The sequence below is a fragment of the Micropterus salmoides genome, unplaced genomic scaffold, assembly GCF_014851395.1.
Source record: "Micropterus salmoides isolate LMB-PRFRI ecotype aquatic unplaced genomic scaffold, ASM1485139v1 Ms_hic_scaffold_10, whole genome shotgun sequence".
Lineage (NCBI taxonomy): Eukaryota > Metazoa > Chordata > Actinopteri > Centrarchiformes > Centrarchidae > Micropterus > Micropterus salmoides.
Genome location: NW_024040041.1, coordinates 33,985,937 through 34,005,876, shown reverse-complemented (window position 1 = coordinate 34,005,876; position 19,940 = coordinate 33,985,937). Strand labels below are relative to the sequence as shown.

At 41.3% G+C, this 19,940-nt stretch overlaps 1 protein-coding gene across 1 annotated transcript in view; it reads right to left on the bottom strand.

Annotated features, from left to right (window-relative positions):
* rapgefl1 (Rap guanine nucleotide exchange factor (GEF)-like 1) overlaps nucleotides 1–19,940 on the bottom strand; it is a 49,655-nt gene that overhangs the window by 12,065 nt on the left and 17,650 nt on the right. Inside the window, exons 3-12 of the mRNA XM_038708941.1 lie at nucleotides 15,273–15,351; nucleotides 11,750–11,969; nucleotides 9,286–9,383; nucleotides 8,736–8,848; nucleotides 4,161–4,328; nucleotides 3,965–4,062; nucleotides 3,155–3,277; nucleotides 2,208–2,386; nucleotides 659–749; nucleotides 138–188 (exon numbers count right to left, since the gene is read on the bottom strand). Of these exons, the coding sequence (XP_038564869.1) occupies nucleotides 138–188; nucleotides 659–749; nucleotides 2,208–2,386; nucleotides 3,155–3,277; nucleotides 3,965–4,062; nucleotides 4,161–4,328; nucleotides 8,736–8,848; nucleotides 9,286–9,383; nucleotides 11,750–11,969; nucleotides 15,273–15,351 (1,220 nt within the window). The remainder of the gene's footprint in view (nucleotides 1–137; nucleotides 189–658; nucleotides 750–2,207; nucleotides 2,387–3,154; nucleotides 3,278–3,964; nucleotides 4,063–4,160; nucleotides 4,329–8,735; nucleotides 8,849–9,285; nucleotides 9,384–11,749; nucleotides 11,970–15,272; nucleotides 15,352–19,940) is intronic.

Sequence of the window (19,940 nt, the reverse complement as noted above, 5' to 3'; positions counted from 1 at the left end):
CAAATTATGGTTCTTGGTATTTGGTACCGTATCTAACCTGGAACCGGTTTTCGATACCCAACCCTGTGATCACATCAGCATCAGTTCAACAAGCTCAGTGATGATGAGGACGGTGACTTTCGTCATCAGAAACTCACCGCGATGCTCTCAAACTGCTGAAACTGCTTCCTGAACTTCCCCGGGAGACCCTGAACACACACACAGGTTAGATCACTGTAACGCTGTAGCGTATTGATCGGTCGGCGCTGTGGATGCCAGATCTGTGTCCGACACTTTAAAATCACATAGCATCAATAAAACAAGTCACCAAATCTAAAGATCACAGGAAACAATGGAACCTTTCAGTGAAAACTAAACTGTCACAAATTTACAGCTACAAAAACCAAAAGAATCAACACCACCCAAAACATCTTTAAGACATTCATTAATTTCTGGAGGAAAATCTAAAACAGGCGATCAGTTAATTGTTTAAAAGTGACCAGATGTTGATGAGATGTTTTCTCCTCTTTGTGCCGAGCTTCTTTCCTTCACATCAACAATCAATATTCAGCTCAGAGGTTTATGTTAAGGGACTCCAAACACCTGTGACCAGTGTTTCTCTCAGAGGAGTGTTGGGCTGCATGAAGGTAAGGCTGAGCTTGTCAGGTGAGTGCTGTACCTCCCAGGTGAGTCGCAGTCTGTTGACAGCGGGGTTGTCCAGACCCAGAACCACAGCGAGGAACGACAGCAGGTCCTGCTGCTGCTTACAGCTGAAACACAGAACGGCTGATTTAACCTTCACACACAGACGGCAGCGAGCGAGCGGGCGGGCGAGGCCTGTTACAGTCGAGTCTTTGTCACTCAGAAAGGTATCATGAGCTCACCTGCTCTGCTCACAGCTCTCTAAACATTTTTATACGATGAACAAGTAGACAATGACCCGATGTTATAAAACCTAACATTAGTAAATCACAAAGTAATCATTTTATGTTTTTTTTTTACTTGTAAACAAGTGAAAAACTATGCCTGTAAACTAATATATTTAATTTTGAAATGTGTCTACCGTGCATCAACAGCATTTGATTCAGTGGAACTCAATATACTGTAGGTCCAAAAAACTATATGTTTTTAAAACATTTACTAAAAGCAAGTGGTCTTAATATACATCAAAATATTCAACCGCAAACTATGTCATAATTTTAAATAAAACATAAAACAAGGCAGAATGAACCCTTTGGTGCAGAACGTCCACTGGAGTGGACAGATGTGTTTTCAAACACAGAACAAAACGTAGAAGAAATATATCATTAAAATTTCAAAGTATTTTTAACATCTTATTTAGTTGAAAAATATTTTTTTTTTACTGGTCTGGTTTCCTGAGAATAAAAGGATTTGTCAGTGGACGTCAAGCATGGAAGGGTTAAAAAAAATAAAAATAAAAATAAAAGAAAGTTTGACTGACAGTCCAAAGAGATTAAAAGTTTAAAATGATATAAAACAGAGAAAAGCGGCACTTCAGCTCATAACTGGAGAAACTGCTGCCTTATAGTGCTTAATTAATACCAAAAAACAATTTAACTGTTGGAGCTAAATTATTTGTTTGTCAGTTGATTAATAGACTAATTGTTTGATCAGCAGGTTTGATTATGTCTTTAGCAGAATCCCCGGTACCTCCTGTGCTCGTGTCATTAAGAACATCTGGTCTCTTGTGTGAGACGAGACATTTGTAATGACATGAGTTGATCTATGCTGCTTACCCGCTGATGGTACCAGCTCAGCTCGCCTCGCCTACTGTGCCCCATCCTCCATTGCAGATTTAATACCACCCTCAACGTAGCTGGTCATTATAGCGATGCCGCACGAAACTAGGACTGGATATTGGCGTGTAGAGGTCTCCACGGTGAGATTCTTATAACACATGTGAAGTATGGGACAGATTTGATGTCCTGTCCATTTTCATACTACTTCCATTTTCACGGCGAAACATCAAAATTCAGCGCCACGCCACGGACACGCCCTTTGATGAATCCTAAAATGTTTCGCAAATTGGCATCGCACATGCCTTTAGATCACACTGCCCATTTGCCCCAATTTGAAGACAATCCGATCAAATCTGTAGGAGGAGTGCGTTAAAGGATGGAGCCCATAAAGTGACGATTCGAGATGAGCTGGTACCATGCGGTGGGAAAGGCATGATCTCCCTGACGCAGCGTCCTGTCTGCACTCACAGCGCTGCGATCTTGATGAACTTGCGGAGCAGCTGGATCCTCTTTGGCAGCGACTGACACTGCAGGATCTCCGTGGCCACCCAGTGCTGCACCTCGCTGCAGCGCTGCAGTACCAGCTCCAGGTTTAGGGGGCGCCAGCGGGACTGCTCTCCGTGAAACACGTAACACACAAACTCCACCTGCAGGAGACACCAACGACAAAGAAGACAAAACAGCTGTAAAGTCTCCTGAAAGGTCTTGTTTAGCCATAACCCATAGAAATTCTGTTTACTGTCACAGAGGAGAAAAGAAACCAGGAAATGTTCACATTTAAGACGCTAGGAATCAGAGAATTTAACTTATTTGTCTTAAAAAAGGACTCTGAACTGATAAATCGATTATCAAAATAGTTGCCAATTAATTAATTGTTGCGGCTCTAGTTATTTTAAACCATTACTTAATTGAATTTACAGAACAATTACTGTACTATGATATATACCGTTACCAAGATATAAAATATATCTACCATAAAAAATTTTTTAAATAAAGTAAATTTTAATATCCCGGCTTTTATTTGCTGTATTTATTTATTTGATGTACTTAAACATTTATATTTGCAGCTTCGAAGCAGCTAAAACAGGCGACCCGGCGGGCTTTAAGAGGTTTTATAAATAGAACTTCTATAAAAACTCCGACCAGGCATCAAATCCAGACCTGCGTTTATTTGTCAAAAACTTTTTCTACACCAGGCCAGTAAAGGGGACAGGCGGCAATTTGAGACTCTGCTTTTAATTGAAGTTTTACAGTATATACACTCTGCTACAAGAACGCCCACCCCTATAACTTAAGGAGTCACAGAGTCAAGTATAACGTCACGTATGGCGTATTGTAGGGAGCCGAGTTTTTCAGTTTTTGTTTGTATTTAAAATTCTACATGATAGAGAGTAACAGAATCCGGATTTACTGACCTCGTGCACGCAGCTGAAGAGCTCCCAGTCAAACACCACCAGCTGATTGGCCACCTCCTCCGCTGACATGTCGTGGAGTTTGCTGTCACCCGGCGTCCAGTGGATCTCCTCAGGAAGAGGAAGCTGAGGGTGCAGGAAACCAAACCGTTATAAAACACGACCTGCTCCCTCTGGAGGCAATAAACCCCCCAGGCCTGCAGGGGGCAGAACAGTAGAAACCCTCCAGGCCTGCAGGGGGCAACTCCACTTTCCTAATGAGTTTATGGTCTCAGTCGCTAGTTTCAAGTCTTCTTCAACACAGCATGATGTTCATTTAGTAAATTATGGTCCCGTTTAGAGGAACAGAGACCAGAAAGCAGGGGAGGCTTTAGGGCGGGGCTACAAGCTGATTGACAAGTCGCTACCATGACGACCTGTTAATCAGGATAGAGGCTTATTAGAAGTCAGCTGTTCCTTTTTCAGGTATGTAAATCTTGTTTTATACCTGTTAGCCAAAATTAGCATCCCGGTTAATATCACAGTTAACGTGAATTACAGATGCACCACGCTAACCAAGCTAGCTAGCTCCCCCCTCTTTTCCAAATACGATAACGTCTGGTTCCAAAAAAACAAGATGGCGATGGACAAAATGCCAAACTGGAGGCTTTAAAACGGTAGTCCAAACGGTAGTGTCAAAACTTTAACATGACTGTGTTTCTTCTTTTCATTTTGATGAATCTAATAAACGAGAAAACCTGTTTTTATGTTATCTTGTTGGCAACATTTGCTGTACACTCAATTAGTGAACCAATAAATAAATCAGTTCCTCACCAGTGAGTCGAGCTCAGAGGCTTCACAGGCAAACAGGTGAGTGTTGACTCCCAGCGTGGTGAACACGGCCTCGTCACTGGGACGAAACACGGCTTTCTCTGAACACACATTCATGAACAACATTTAGAGAAACAGCTCAGTGATATGAAAATCATTGTGCTCATCGTGGAAACTGAAGCGGTGACTGTAGTCTGACCTCCGGCTGATGTGACGGCCACCAGAATGAGGTTTCCGGGCAGGACTGGTTGGTCTTCACTGTACTGGAGTTTCTCTCTGACCAGAGCCAGAATCTCTCCGACCCGACAGGACAGACGACTCCGGATGGTGACGTAGGAATGATCTGGAGTGTAGACCCTGCAGAAGACTGGACACACAAGTACACACAAACCTTAGCTTTGGCTTCTAGTTTCTATTAGCTTACAGTTAGCTTCTAGGTCCAATTTGTTTAGATTTAGCCTCCATCAGTTTAGATTTAGCCTCTAGGTGCTATTAGCTTACAGTTAGCTTCTAGGTCCCTTTAGTTTAGGTTTAGCTTCCATCAGTAAAGATTTAGCCTAGGAGTCCCATTAGTTTAGATTTAGCCTCTAGGTACTATTAGCTTACAGTTAGCTTCTAGGTCCAATTAGTTTAGATTTAGCCTCCATCAGTTTAGATTTAGCCTCTAGGTGCTATTAGCTTACAGTTAGCTTCTAGGTCCAATTAGTTTAGATTTAGCCACCATCAGTTTAGATTTAGCCTCTAGGTGCTATTAGCTTACAGTTAGCTTCTAGGTCCCTTTAGTTTAGGTTTAGCTTCCATCAGTAAAGATTTAGCCTAGGAGTCCCATTAGTTTAGATTTAGCTTCTAGCGCCTGTTAGTTTAGTTTTAACTTCTATGTTCTATTAGCTTACAGTTAGCTTCTAGGTCCTATTAGTTTAGATTTAGCCTCTAGGTGCTATTAGCTTACAGTTAGCTTCTAGGTCCCTTTAGTTTAGGTTTAGCTTCCATCAGTAAAGATTTAGCCTAGGAGTCCCATTAGTTTAGATTTAGCTTCTAGCGCCTGTTAGTTTAGATTTAGCCTCTAGGTGCTATTAGCTTACAGTTAGCTTCTAGGTCCAATTAGTTTAGATTTAGCCTCCATCAGTTTAGATTTAGCCTCTAGGTGCTATTAGCTTACAGTTAGCTTCTAGGTCCAATTAGTTTAGATTTAGCCACCATCAGTTTAGATTTAGCCTCTAGGTGCTATTAGCTTACAGTTAGCTTCTAGGTCCCTTTAGTTTAGGTTTAGCTTCCATCAGTAAAGATTTAGCCTAGGAGTCCCATTAGTTTAGATTTAGCTTCTAGCGCCTGTTAGTTTAGATTTAGCCTCTAGGTGCTATTAGCTTACAGTTAGCTTCTAGGTCCAATTAGTTTAGATTTAGCCTCCATCAGTTTAGATTTAGCCTCTAGGTGCTATTAGCTTACAGTTAGCTTCTAGGTCCAATTAGTTTAGATTTAGCCACCATCAGTTTAGATTTAGCCTCTAGGTGCTATTAGCTTACAGTTAGCTTCTAGGTCCCTTTAGTTTAGGTTTAGCTTCCATCAGTAAAGATTTAGCCTAGGAGTCCCATTAGTTTAGATTTAGCTTCTAGCGCCTGTTAGTTTAGTTTTAACTTCTATGTTCTATTAGCTTAAAGTTAGATTCTAGGTCCTATTAGTTTAGATTTAGCCTCTAGGTGCTATTAGCTTACAGTTAGCTTCTAGGTCCCTTTAGTTTAGGTTTAGCTTCCATCAGTAAAGATTTAGCCTAGGAGTCCCATTAGTTTAGATTTAGCTTCTAGCGCCTGTTAGTTTAGATTTAGCCTCTAGGTGCTATTAGCTTACAGTTAGCTTCTAGGTCCAATTAGTTTAGATTTAGCCTCCATCAGTTTAGATTTAGCCTCTAGGTGCTATTAACTTACAGTTAGCTTCTAGGTCCCTTTAGTTTAGGTTTAGCTTCCATCAGTAAAGATTTAGCCTAGGAGTCCAATTAGTTTAGATTTAGCTTCTAGCGCCTGTTAGTTTAGTTTTAACTTCTATGTTCTATTAGCTTAAAGTTAGCTTCTAGGTCCTATTAGTTTAGATTTAGCCTGTAGGTGCTAATAGCTTACAATTAGCTTCTAGGTCCAATTAGTTTAGATTTAGCTTCTATTAGTTTAGATTTAGCCTCTAGGTACTATTAGCTTACAGTTAGCTTCTAGATCCCTTTAGTTTAGATTTAGCTTCTATCAGTTTAGATTTAGCCTCTAGGTGCTATTAGCTTACAGTTAGCTTCTAGGTCCCTTTAGTTTAGGTTTAGCTTCCATCAGTAAAGATTTAGCCTAGGAGTCCCATTAGTTTAGATTTAGCTTCTAGCGCCTGTTAGTTTAGATTTAGCCTCTAGGTGCTATTAGCTTACAGTTAGCTTCTAGGTCCAATTAGTTTAGATTTAGCCTCCATCAGTTTAGATTTAGCCTCTAGGTGCTATTAACTTACAGTTAGCTTCTAGGTCCCTTTAGTTTAGGTTTAGCTTCCATCAGTAAAGATTTAGCCTAGGAGTCCAATTAGTTTAGATTTAGCTTCTAGCGCCTGTTAGTTTAGTTTTAACTTCTATGTTCTATTAGCTTAAAGTTAGCTTCTAGGTCCTATTAGTTTAGATTTAGCCTGTAGGTGCTAATAGCTTACAATTAGCTTCTAGGTCCAATTAGTTTAGATTTAGCTTCTATTAGTTTAGATTTAGCCTCTAGGTACTATTAGCTTACAGTTAGCTTCTAGATCCCTTTAGTTTAGATTTAGCTTCTATCAGTTTAGATTTAGCCTCTAGGTGCTATTAGCTTACAGTTAGCTTCTAGGTCCCTTTAGTTTAGGTTTAGCTTCCATCAGTAAAGATTTAGCCTAGGAGTCCCATTAGTTTAGATTTAGCTTCTAGCGCTTGTTAGTTTAGATTTAGCCTCTAGGTGCTAATAGCTTACAATTAGCTTCTAGGTCAAATTAGTTTAGATTTAGCTTCTATTAGTTTAGATTTAGCCTCTAGGTACTATTAGCTTACAGTTAGCTTCTAGGTCCCTTTCGTTTAGGTTTAGCTTCTATCAGTAAAGATTTAGCCTCTAGGTGCTATTAGCTTACAGTTAGCTTCTAGGTCCAATTAGTTTAGATTTAGGCTCCATCAGTTTAGATTTAGCCTCTAGGTGCTATTAGCTTACAGTTAGCTTCTAGGTCCCTTTAGTTTAGGTTTAGCTTCTATCAGTAAAGATTTAGCCTAGGAGTCCCATTAGTTTAGATTTAGCTTCTAGCGCCTGTTAGTTTAGATTTAGCCTCTAGGCGCTAATAGCTTACAGTTAGCTTCTAGGTCAAATTAGTTTAGATTTAGCCTCCATCAGTTTAGATTTAGCCTCTAGGTGCTATTAACTTACAGTTAGCTTCTAGGTCCCTTTAGTTTAGGTTTAGCTTCCATCAGTAAAGATTTAGCCTAGGAGTCCAATTAGTTTAGATTTAGCTTCTAGCGCCTGTTAGTTTAGATTTAGCCTCTAGGTGCTATTAGCTTACAGTTAGCTTCTAGGTCCAATTAGTTTAGATTTAGCCTCCATCAGTTTAGATTTAGCCTCTAGGTGCTATTAGCTTACAGTTAGCTTCTAGGTCCAATTAGTTTAGATTTAGCCACCATCAGTTTAGATTTAGCCTCTAGGTGCTATTAGCTTACAGTTAGCTTCTAGGTCCCTTTAGTTTAGGTTTAGCTTCCATCAGTAAAGATTTAGCCTAGGAGTCCCATTAGTTTAGATTTAGCTTCTAGCGCCTGTTAGTTTAGTTTTAACTTCTATGTTCTATTAGCTTAAAGTTAGATTCTAGGTCCTATTAGTTTAGATTTAGCCTCTAGGTGCTATTAGCTTACAGTTAGCTTCTAGGTCCCTTTAGTTTAGGTTTAGCTTCCATCAGTAAAGATTTAGCCTAGGAGTCCCATTAGTTTAGATTTAGCTTCTAGCGCCTGTTAGTTTAGATTTAGCCTCTAGGTGCTATTAGCTTACAGTTAGCTTCTAGGTCCAATTAGTTTAGATTTAGCTTCTAGGTTCATTAGTTTTGATTTAGCTTCTTTAGTTTAGGTTTAGCTTGTAGCTCCTATTACTTAAGCTTTAGCTTCTATGTTCTATTAGCCTAAAGTTAGCTTTTTACTTCATGTTCCAAGACCCTGTGCTTCCTGTCTGATAGGTAAGATTATGAGTATCATTGCATTTGTCATATATACATGGTAAAAATACACGAGTCATACAGTTTCAATTAAGTTAACTTTTGGGTTCTTTTAGCATACAGTTAGCTCCTAGGTCCCATTACAGTAGATTAGCGTTAGCCTCTCCTTAGCTTAGAGCTAGCTTCAGAGTGTGCCTAGCTAATATTTAGCTTCTAGGTCTTGACCCCTGACTCTGCTCAATTAAAACAAGCTGACTACAGAATGTGTTGTTAGCTAACAAGATACAACATGTAAATCAGACAGCCTTGGAAGGTGGATTTATTATTTTCTTTTGATGAAGCTAGGCTAACAGTGCTCTCAGTCTTTGTGCTAAGCTATGTTAAACAAGTCCTGGATTTGTGGCAACTGTGTGTGTGTGTGTGTGTGTGTGTGTGTGTGTGTGTGTGTCCTGGGTGTGTCAGATTGTGATTTGTATATCCAGACCTCAGGCTGCAGGTGTGTTTGCATTTCAGATGTGTGTTTACAGATAATACAGCGTAGTGAAGCTTTGGTATTTCTGTCCATGCACGTGTGTGTGTGTGTGTGTGTGCGTTGGGTTTCAGTGTGTCGTACTCTCGTCGGAGCCCCTGAACGCCTCCCTGGGCTGCAGACAGGCGTCGATGCGTCTGAAGTGTCTGAACAGAGGACGAACCTGCTTCTTCCTGCTTTCCTTCTCCTCATTCGAGCTAAACACACAAAGACAGAAATAATTTAAACAGATTAACTTGTTGCTTAACTCGAAACATTAAGTCATAAATCAATCAAATTATTGTTAGAAGTTTAAGTATCAGCAATTAGCTTCGATATTTTTTATTAAACAACAACAACTGACGTCTGCAATAATAAAAATTAAACCATAAATAACATCTACAGGCAACTTTACAAAGAACATTATGCAATAAATACATGAGCAAATAATAAATTATATGTGACACATGAGGAAGTAGCTAATAGATATTTCATTAATATTTGACAGGTATATGATAAATACATGGGAAAAATATGATAATCACGTCGTTTACAAACATCATGTGTGACAGACTTGACTTGGGGTGACCAATAGCAACGAACAAGCCGTGAGGCCGCTGACGAATCAAAACACCAGGGTGTGTGTGTGTCTTACGGGCAGTGTAAGATCTCGGTCCATCTCTGCAGTTTGAGGACGTCCTCCACCAGCTCAGGATACCGACTCAACTCCTGGACCGCACACATGTACAGCTCCTACACGCACACACATGCACACGCACGCACACACATGCACACACACACACACACAAACACACACACACACACGCACACACAGGTTTTTAGTCCAGCTTTACGTTTTTCACTGATAAAAGATACGTGGGTGTAACGAGGCGTGTGCTGAGCTGAACCCGTCTCCCGTTGCTGTGACAACCCTGAACATCCCAGAAACAAGGCGCCAAAAAACAAAAACAACAGTTCCCGCCCTGCAGAGCTGTTAGCACATGTGTGTGTGTGTGTGTGTGTGTGTGTGTGTGTGTGTGTGTGGAGATAAGGAGACGTTAACGGGAACTTCTGCTGTTTTTCTTTTTCTTTCTGTTTGACAGGATCTGATCTGTAACTCAGTCGTTTTCCTCAGGGTCTGTTATCAGGAAGCCAGTGAGGACGCACACTCAGACTGTGTGTTACGTTGTGTATTATGTGTGTATTACAGTTTGTTCTGTTGTGTATTAGGTGTACATTACAGTGTGTGTGTATTGTGTGTATAATGTGTGTTATGTTGTGTATGTCTGTCTGTGTTATGTTGTGTATTGTGTGTATAGTGTGTATGAAGCAGAGCCTGACCGATTTATCGGCCGATATGAGCTAATTGCATTTAATCGTCATCGGCCGATTATAACAGCAGATATATGACAATTAAAAAAGAAACAGATTCAAATCCTTCACTCATGTCATGGGTGCTGCATAGTTTGCCCACCAGAAGGCGCTGCAGCTGCAGCTCCCCTGTTAACAACACTGCCTCACCACAAAAACCACAGAAGAAAACAATGAGTCGGTAAGTCAGTCCATGATCATGTTAATTACATGACTTAAATAACTATAATAAAAACAGACCCAGTCACTTCTCCTGAAAACATTCATGACTTGCTAACCCTCCCGTTTTCGCTGCCCTCCCCCGGCTTCCTCTCGGCTCACCGCAGGTTAATGTTACAGTAGTTGGGTGTCGGAAGCTGCTGACAGACGTGATTGTAGATTTATTTCAAACAGTGTGGCACTTCTAGTGAACGGTCCACATTTGTCTCTAGTTCATCACTTCTAAATATTCTCTAAAATCACGTAACGTTACAGCAGCTAACACTGCCCGTTGCTAAATTAGCCACAAAGCTAATGCCGTGTTTATCAGTGGAGGAGCGCTAATGAACCGTTACACTATAGTTTCTGGTGTATTCTAAATACATCTGCGAGCCGCCTGTCTGCAGTTAGTCTGCGTGTCTGCAGTGATTAAACCGGAGCTGTAAATAAACGTGAGCTGAACAAGAATCTAACACGGCTTCCTGTAGCTCCTCTCTGTGTGACGCTGCAGTCTCTGGTTGTTATAACGTTAGTTAAATGAACTCTCAAAGCTGCAGGTCCTCGTTGTAGAGAGTCACGTTGTATTAGATGCATTCAGCAGCAGCTCACTGTTTCATAGACGGCGTGATTTAGACAGATGATGAGAAACGGTTTCTCGTAGCTTTGGTTAGAAGAGTGCAGGTAAAGAGATCGTCTGGATGTGAATGTGCTGGATTGTTTATTCTCTCTGTGTTTACAGACGGCTGAAACAGTTGCACCTTCCAGCAACAAATATTTATTGATGAGCAGTTGTTTACTGTAATCTATTTTATGACATAATGCATTTAGGAAAAGGTTTTATAGCCCACATACAGACCAGCTCCAAATCATTCTCCAAATCTAAATATCGGCTGTTGTGTAGTACAGTGTGTATATGTTGTGTAGTATAGTGTATATATGTTGTGTAGTACAGTGTGTATATGTTGTGTAGTACAGTGTGTATATGTGTGTGTGTTATGTTGTGTAGTACAGTGTGTATATGTGTGTGTGGTGTGTTGTGTAGTACAGTGTGTGTGTATATGTTGTGTAGTACAGTGTGTATATGTGTGTGTGGTGTGTGGTGTAGTACAGTGTGTATATGTTGTGTAGTACAGTGTGTATATGTTGTGTAGTACAGTGTGTATATGTTGTGTAGTACAGTGTGTATATGTGTGTGGTGTGTTGTGTAGTACAGTGTGTATATGTTGTGTAGTACAGTGTGTATATGTGTGTGTGGTGTGTTGTGTAGTACAGTGTGTATATGTTGTGTAGTACAGTGTGTATATGTTGTGTAGTACAGTGTGTATATGTTGTGTAGTACAGTGTGTATATGTTGTGTAGCACAGTGTGTATATGTTGTGTAGCACAGTGTGTATATGTTGTGTAGTACAGTGTGTATATGTTGTGTAGTACAGTGTGTATATGTTGTGTAGTACAGTGTGTATATGTGTGTGTGGTGTGTTGTGTAGTACAGTGTGTATATGTTGTGTAGCACAGTGTGTATATGTTGTGTAGCACAGTGTGTGTGTTACCTTGGGGAAGCTGTTGCTGCGCTCGCCCTCCTCCTGCAGCAGCTCTCTGTAGGTGTCCAGGTATCGAAACGCTACGTTCAGCACCGCCTGCTTCCTCTCCGCTCCGTCCATCAGCCCCTCTCCCTCCTTCTCTCCTCCTCCTCCTCCCCTCGCTCTCCTCTCACCCTCTGCCTCCCCCCCTCCCCCCTCTCCCTCCTTCTCCTCTGTCTCCAGAGTGAATCTGGGGAAGTTTCAGTTAAGGAGGAAGAACTGACATTTAAACTCCTGAACTGGAAAACACAGAAAAGCTCATCTTTTATTTCATTGCTTCATTTTCACACGTTAACAAGTAAACCAGCCGGCCGACACGTGACAAATCAAACCAATCGAGATCTAAAAAGCATCTAAACATGTGGAATCAGGCCGATTTATAAATAGTTCAGTGTCTCAGCCTCAGAGAGCAGCTCTGATGAGAAACTACAAAGAGTCAGAGACGCCGCCATGTTGACCCACATATCACCGCACACGCACACACAGCTGCCTCTCTCTTGCTGGATGCAGCACACGCAGCGGCCTGACGAGGGCGCCGACATTAACGTTCGGAGATTTTACGGTCTCAAAAACTATATACTTAAAATGCTTAACGTCTTAACTATTTGGGATGATCATGGTCTCAGATTTGGAACCACAATTCCCATAATGCTTTGGGAATGGAAGCAGGAAGTCTAATGTTTGGAGCTGAAACAAATGGATTTACTGTTAACATTTTATATATTCCTTGAAAATACAATTCCTCCCTTTTGTGCCACGTTTATCTACTTTGTTCTGTTTGATTGTTTTCTTTTGTTAAAATATCTGAATATTAGTTTCTGCATGTTTGTGTTTGCAGCGTTCAGGATCGAAGACGACGAGAGAAGATGATGATGTCTCCGTTTAGTTTTTTCTCTGAAAAGTAAGAACGAGCAGATGAAGACGAGTGTTTCTCTCCGTCCATCCCTCCCACTCTTCTTTTCCGCCCACATCCCTCTGTGCTCTCCTTCCTCTCCTCCTCCTCCTCCTCTTCCTCCCTCCAGCTCTCTCTCTCTCCCTCTCTTTCTGTGTGGGGGAGTATTAAAGTGGACGACTATCACCGTCAGTGCAGAGAAAAAGAAAACACAGATTCATTAGCATTTTAAACGACGCCGCAGCTGAAACGTGGACTCTGTCTGCACTGATGCAGTTTTCAGTCTGTTAATTATTCACTCTGCGTGCTGCTGTCGCTTCGATCGGTGGAAGAAACTCCCGCACACTGTCTAACTTGTAAAAATAACCTCATCAGCTGGCAACGTTTCAGTGCTAGACCTTCGTCAGGCAAATGGTGTTCCACACTGAGAAGCCATCTTCTGTAGGAGGCGACTTCATTCATGTTTCCATCACTATAGATGGAGATTTCTCTATAGTGAATGCAAACCAAAAATAATAATAAAACGCATTCATAGTTAAATCTTGCTCGTACGTTATACACCAAGATAAATAAAAGAAGTATGATAATAAACACAACTTGTGTTTACAGAAGATGGCTTCTCGGTATGGAGTACCCAAAACGCTGCAGCTTATGAACTTATTTTTGCTTGTTAGACAGTTTGCGGGAGTTTCTTCGCAGCTTTTGAGCTACTCGCCCACCTCTGATGCACCTGTCTCACGTTATCGATGCACAAGGTCCTTTCCTGTTTCCTGCTTCTGATCAGTGTTAACATCTGCCCACGGAGTTTCATCAGAGCAGCTTAGAGTTCAGCCTGTACTGATCTGACTCACCGGCTTTACTGAAACAGAACCTGATAATCTTATTATCATTTATTGATCATTTAACTAGAAGAAATGCTGTTTTCCCCACTTAAAAGGGCAGTTTTGGTATTTCTCCTAGCATGGAATATGTTTTGACGTTGTTTCAGTATTGAGCGAGTGCACTACAGTGAATCAGGGCTGCAGCGTAATCACTAAAGAGTGCGTGTTGGCGTGCGTCTGACCTTTTTTATATATCGCTCTAATCAGAACACATGGGCTGGTGGTCTTCCGCTGCCTCAGTCGGTTAGTTTGTGTTACTGTGGTGGGTTGCGATGGAGCAGTGGACAAGACACATGCGTTTGGTGTGAGAGACCCCGATTGGATTGCAACTGTGACCTCATCCACCAATGTGTCCCTGAGCAAGACCCCGTCGTTGCTCCAATGACATATAAAGCAATGGCTTTGGATAAAAGCGTCAGCTGGATGAGTAAATGTAACGTAGTTGGGGACAGCCCGACGTGTTTGGCAACATAAGAAAGTAAAAGCACAGCAGAGATTTCTCTGCACGGAGCGACAGCGAGGTGGAACTGTTACTGAGAGTAACACGGGAAAAAGACTGGGAGTCATGCACAGCACAAGTGTATAAGTGTTATTTACACAGCACAACATATTTTAATAAAAACACCAAAACTAAGGCCCCGGTTCCACCAAGGCGTTTTTTAAAAATTCTTTGCAATGGGGGATTTTTACAACCTGATAAAAGTGTGACGAGGCGCTGAGCGTCTTTTTTTCTGGTTGCCGAGAGTTGAAAAATGTTCAACTTTGGGAAAAACGCTGCGCCCATCACTTTTACCCAGACGTCCAATCACAGTGCAGGAGGAGCACATACGATCTTGAAAGAAACCACGTGCCCACGTACAGAGAATCTGTCCTTATGTTTCAGCCTTCTCTTCATGCGGAGCAAGTCGGCCTATTTTCTACACAGTAAAATTAGCTAGCCTACTTGCAACACATCACCTCCACGGATATTATGTATCATAGCAACCACAGCGTCTTGAAAAAACCCCCCGCTGCGCCTCCAAAGCGCACCCTAGTGCTCCCAGTTTGGCGTTTTCAGCTGGTAAAAAAACGCTTTGGTGGACACGGGCCCTAAAACTCTGTCAGTAGCATCGTGCGTCTGCTTTGCGTGACTGATGAGAGCCAATCAGAAGCCAAACGTGAGCGTCTGCGTTATCGTTTCTAAAGTCATCTGTTTTCACCTGTCCGCACGAACCAGAGTTTAAAACCAAACGGGCCCGGCAGCGTTTTCAAACTTCGGCGTAAGGAGGACTCGTCGTTTTAGTCTGGACGGGAGGCGGAAACGTAGCAGAAGAGCTGTGTTTTAAAACGTAGGAGTGTGGATGTATCCTAAGAGGAGCCAAGCTCCCCCTGGCCCCCCTGTAGTCCGCACCCTGCAGAAGAAGGTGGGGCCGAGTCTGAAGCCAGAGCCTGCAGGCAGTCAGCAGGGGAAACACAAACCTGCAGCTACAACAGGGAAACTACCAAGACTGTGTTTCCCAGTCACGTTAGACCGATAACCAGCCTGGAGTCACAGACAGAGATACACTAAATGAAATCAGACTGTGAATACCCAGAGGTACGCTGGGACAGACAGAGGACTCTACTGTCAAACACACACATGTATTTGGACGTCCATGTTTTCCTCTAGTGCGCAGTCATGCAGACAGCGCGGTGGGCGCACTCAGCCTGTCAAGTATTTGTGCATGTGAATGAAGGATACTGCTGCAGCAGGACTTGCTGTAACCTGTCCACCGTCAGGAAGATGGGATGTGTCAACATGAAGTCATCCAGCAGGGTTTCTACAGAGAGACACGGACAGACAGAGAGGTTAGTTTTACAGACTGTACTTGAACATAACGTCAGCGTTTTAGAAGCTAAAACGAGGCCTGTCTCTGATAAAGTCCACTGAGAGGTGGCTGATTTAAGTTTAATGTGATAAATTCAGTATAAAGCACATTTCCACAGAACTAATTCCATCAGTATGACAACATCAGTCATATTTACTTTTTAATTCCTGTAGCTGTTAAACAGTAAACACGCTCCAGTGATAAAGAAATATTATGCTGCTGGAAGCTTTTAATGTGAAAAACTTGTGTGAAATCACAGACTGAAGAGCTAAAGTGAATGCGTACAGAGCTGTAGACAAGCACACATATAAATTAACAATTACACATCATTACACACATTTAAATATATGGCTGCAAGCAATTTGCACACACACACACACACACACACACACACACACACACACACAGGTCTCTGCTGCTTCGCGTCTGTTTAATATCAGAAATGTTTCCTTTAAATCTCACAGAAAAGATGGAAATCAGTTTCATCTTTGTGCTTCAAGGATGTGTTTAGCATAGCTTAGCACAAAGACTGAAAGCAGAGGGAAAATGTAGCATAGCTCCCTCAAAAGAGACAAAACTCAAAACCTGTGATCAAGTTTATTTTGATGAGATGAAACTTTCTGATCTTTGACTTTATTACAAAAAGTCACATGTTGATCTGTCTGGCAATTCTTCTTCTTAGATATTTTAATGCTGGGGCGTGCTACAGCCACGTTTCATGATGAAGCATCTCGAACAATCAACAATTCGTCCGCTGCTGTCACTTTTGTTAAAGACTTAAAGAACCAAGTTATTGTTGTTTGTCAATCTAAGCTGTTTGTAATATGTAGAACTGATTTGTGGGTCTTTATGTAACTACTATTTGTACCCCCCCCTTTAACATTCTGTTATTATTGTTTCCCGTTTTTTTTATTTTCACTCGTAAATGCATTGTCGTTTTTCTTTGTTGTCAATAAAAATTATTTACAAAAGTCATATGTTGCAACAAACATTTACTAATAACTAACTAACTTACTAATATATTCCTACATTTCAATTTATTAAAATGTGCTTTAGAGACATCTGAAATACATTAATACTAATAATGTTTTATATAATAAAATACATTATAATTACAAAAAGAAAGGTAAAGAGGTTCATAAATATATATCAATTATAGAAGAACTCTTCCTGTTTGAGTATCAGCCTGTACTGTTACTGTAAATCAACCCTAAACTCACACACACTGTAAATGTAGGCCGTGAAGACATATTTAGCCTCGGAGATGTTGTTGTTTCTCCTGAACTGAAGCTTTTATGAAACAAAGAGGAGACGAAGTCAGATTCATCTGTTTCTAAAGGAGAGAAGGAAACACGCAGAGAGAAACGCTGTTTTCAGATGAAACCTTTGTGTTAAAACTCATGAAGACGAGCGGCTGCTGCAGGAAACGGCTGTAATTTAAGATGCTGAAGCTGCACGACCCAGACTGTGGTCACATTTACTAAAATACACTGTGTGTGTGTGGAAGAGATGCATGCTGCAGTGGGCGTTTCATGCCGGGCTCCGCCTCTCTGCAGGCGGTTACCATAGAGATGCTACGTTGCCGACAGTGAGAGGATGAAACAAGTGTGTGTGTGTGTGTGTTATCGATAACAGTCAAACTGATATATGACCTCTGATAATGATGCCGTGGTTGATGGATTGGTCAGATAATCAATACGACACTGGATTCATCCCAGCTGTAGATCTCAGGGGTCCTGTTGCAGGTTCAGGGGACAGCTTTACTGTTTAAGGTGCTTTTGGCCCCGATCCCGATGACGTCCTTTAATATTGATTATCTGCTGATATAGAGTCTGATCAGAAACTTATAATTAACTACAGCTGATTAAATATATTCTATTTAAATATATACGTACTGAAAGTCTTGATAACTATGAAGTGCATCATGACGATAACATGATGAACGATGAACCGATATGTGCTAGATTGGAGTAAATAAACAGAGTAGAGTGCAGTAGAGTGCAGTACAGAAACGCAGTAGAGTGCAGTAAATAAACGCAGTAGAGTGCAGTAAATAAACGCAGTAGAGTGCAGTAAATAAACGCAGTAGAGTGCAGTAGAGTGCAGTAAATAAACGCAGTAGAGTGCAGTAGAGTGCAGTAAATAAACGCAGTAGAGTGCAGTAAATAAACGCAGTAGAGTGTAGTAAATAAACGCAGTAGAGTGCAGTAGAGTGCAGTAAATAAACGCAGTAGAGTGCAGTAGAGTGCAGTAAATAAACGCAGTAGAGTGCAGTAGAGTGCAGTAAATAAACGCAGTAGAGTGCAGTAAATAAACGCAGTAGAGTGCAGTAGAGTGCAGTAAATAAACGCAGTAGAGTGCAGTAAATAAACGCAGTAGAGTGCAGTAAATAAACGCAGTAGAGTGCAGTAGAGTGCAGTACAGAAACGCAGTAGAGTGCAGTAAATAAACGCAGTAGAGTGCAGTAGAGTGTAGTAAATAAACGCAGTAGAGTGCAGTAAATAAACGCAGTAGAGTGCAGTAAATAAACGCAGTAGAGTGCAGTAAATAAACGCAGTAGAGTGGAGTAAATAAACGCAGTAGAGTGCAGTAAATAAACGCAGTAGATTGCAGTAGAGTGCAGTACAGAAACGCAGTAGAGTGCAGTAGAGTGCAGTAAATAAACGCAGTAGAGTGCAGTACAGAAACGCAGTAGAGTGCAGTAAATAAACGCAGTAGAGTGGAGTAAATAAACGCAGTAGAGTGCAGTAAATAAACGCAGTAGAGTGCAGTAGAGTGCAGTAAATAAACGCAGTAGAGTGCAGTAGAGTGCAGTAAATAAACGCAGTAGAGTGCAGTAGAGTGCAGTAGAGTGCAGTAAATAAACGCAGTAGAGTGCAGTAAATAAACGCAGTAGATTGCAGTAGAGTGCAGTACAGAAACGCAGTAGAGTGCAGTAGAGTGCAGTAAATAAACGCAGTAGAGTGCAGTACAGAAACGCAGTAGAGTGCAGTAGAGTGCAGTAAATAAACGCAGTAGAGTGCAGTACAGAAACGCAGTAGAGTGCAGTAAATAAACGCAGTAGAGTGGAGTAAATAAACGCAGTAGAGTGCAGTAAATAAACGCAGTAGATTGCAGTAGAGTGCAGTACAGAAACGCAGTAGAGTGCAGTAGAGTGCAGTAAATAAACGCAGTAGAGTGCAGTACAGAAACGCAGTAGAGTGCAGTAAATAAACGCAGTAGAGTGGAGTAAATAAACGCAGTAGAGTGCAGTAAATAAACGCAGTAGAGTGCAGTACAGAAACGCAGTAGAGTGCAGTAAATAAACGCAGTAGAGTGCAGTAAATAAACGCAGTAGAGTGCAGTAGAGTGCAGTAAATAAACGCAGTAGAGTGCAGTAGAGTGCAGTAAATAAACGCAGTAGAGTGCAGTAAATAAACGCAGTAGAGTGTAGTAAATAAACGCAGTAGAGTGCAGTAGAGTGCAGTAAATAAACGCAGTAGAGTGCAGTAGAGTGTAGTAAATAAACGCAGTAGAGTGCAGTAGAGTGCAGTAAATAAACGCAGTAGAGTGCAGTAAATAAACGCAGTAGAGTGCAGTAGAGTGCAGTAAATAAACGCAGTAGAGTGCAGTAGAGTGCAGTAAATAAACGCAGTAGAGTGCAGTAGAGTGCAGTAAATAAACGCAGTAGAGTGCAGTAGAGTGCAGTAAATAAACGCAGTAGAGTGCAGTAAATAAACGCAGTAGAGTGCAGTAGAGTGCAGTAAATAAACGCAGTAGAGTGCAGTAAATAAACGCAGTAGAGTGCAGTAGAGTGCAGTAAATAAACGCAGTAGAGTGCAGTAAATAAACGCAGTAGAGTGCAGTAAATAAACGCAGTAGAGTGCAGTAGAGTGCAGTAAATAAACGCAGTAGAGTGCAGTAAATAAACGCAGTAGAGTGGAGTAGAGTGCAGTAAATAAACGCAGTAGAGTGCAGTAAATAAACGCAGTAGAGTGGAGTAGAGTGCAGTAAATAAACGCAGTAGAGTGGAGTAGAACGCAGTAAATAAACGCAGTAGAGTGCAGTAAATAAACGCAGTAGAGTGCAGTAAATAAACGCAGTAGAGACATATTTATGGTGGTAAATCTTGAAAAAAAGAGTTGTATTTTTTCAGTAAGTAAGAATTTTAGAATCAAGCCAAAAATAAATCTATTTGAAGAGTCTAAACACTGCACATCATCATCATCATCATCATCATCAAGGCGACCACCAAACCACCGTCACTGGTTTTAAACCAGTTCACTGCTGCACACTGGAGAAACACCTGATGAGACTGAGCTGCTGCTGGTTCAGGATTAAAACTACCTGGTCTCTCTGTTGGATATTTACTCAAACACACATTCTGCCGCAGAGTGTGAAAAACACGCCATGTTCTTGCATCTGCAGTAAAAACCGTGTGAGGAAGGCTCGGCAGAGAGAAAAGATGGCGTGAATGTGGAGGAAGGACGGAGTGACAGAGTGTGAACGTGGGAGGAAGAGGAGAGAAACCAAGTGAATCCAAACGGGATGTAAAGAACGCC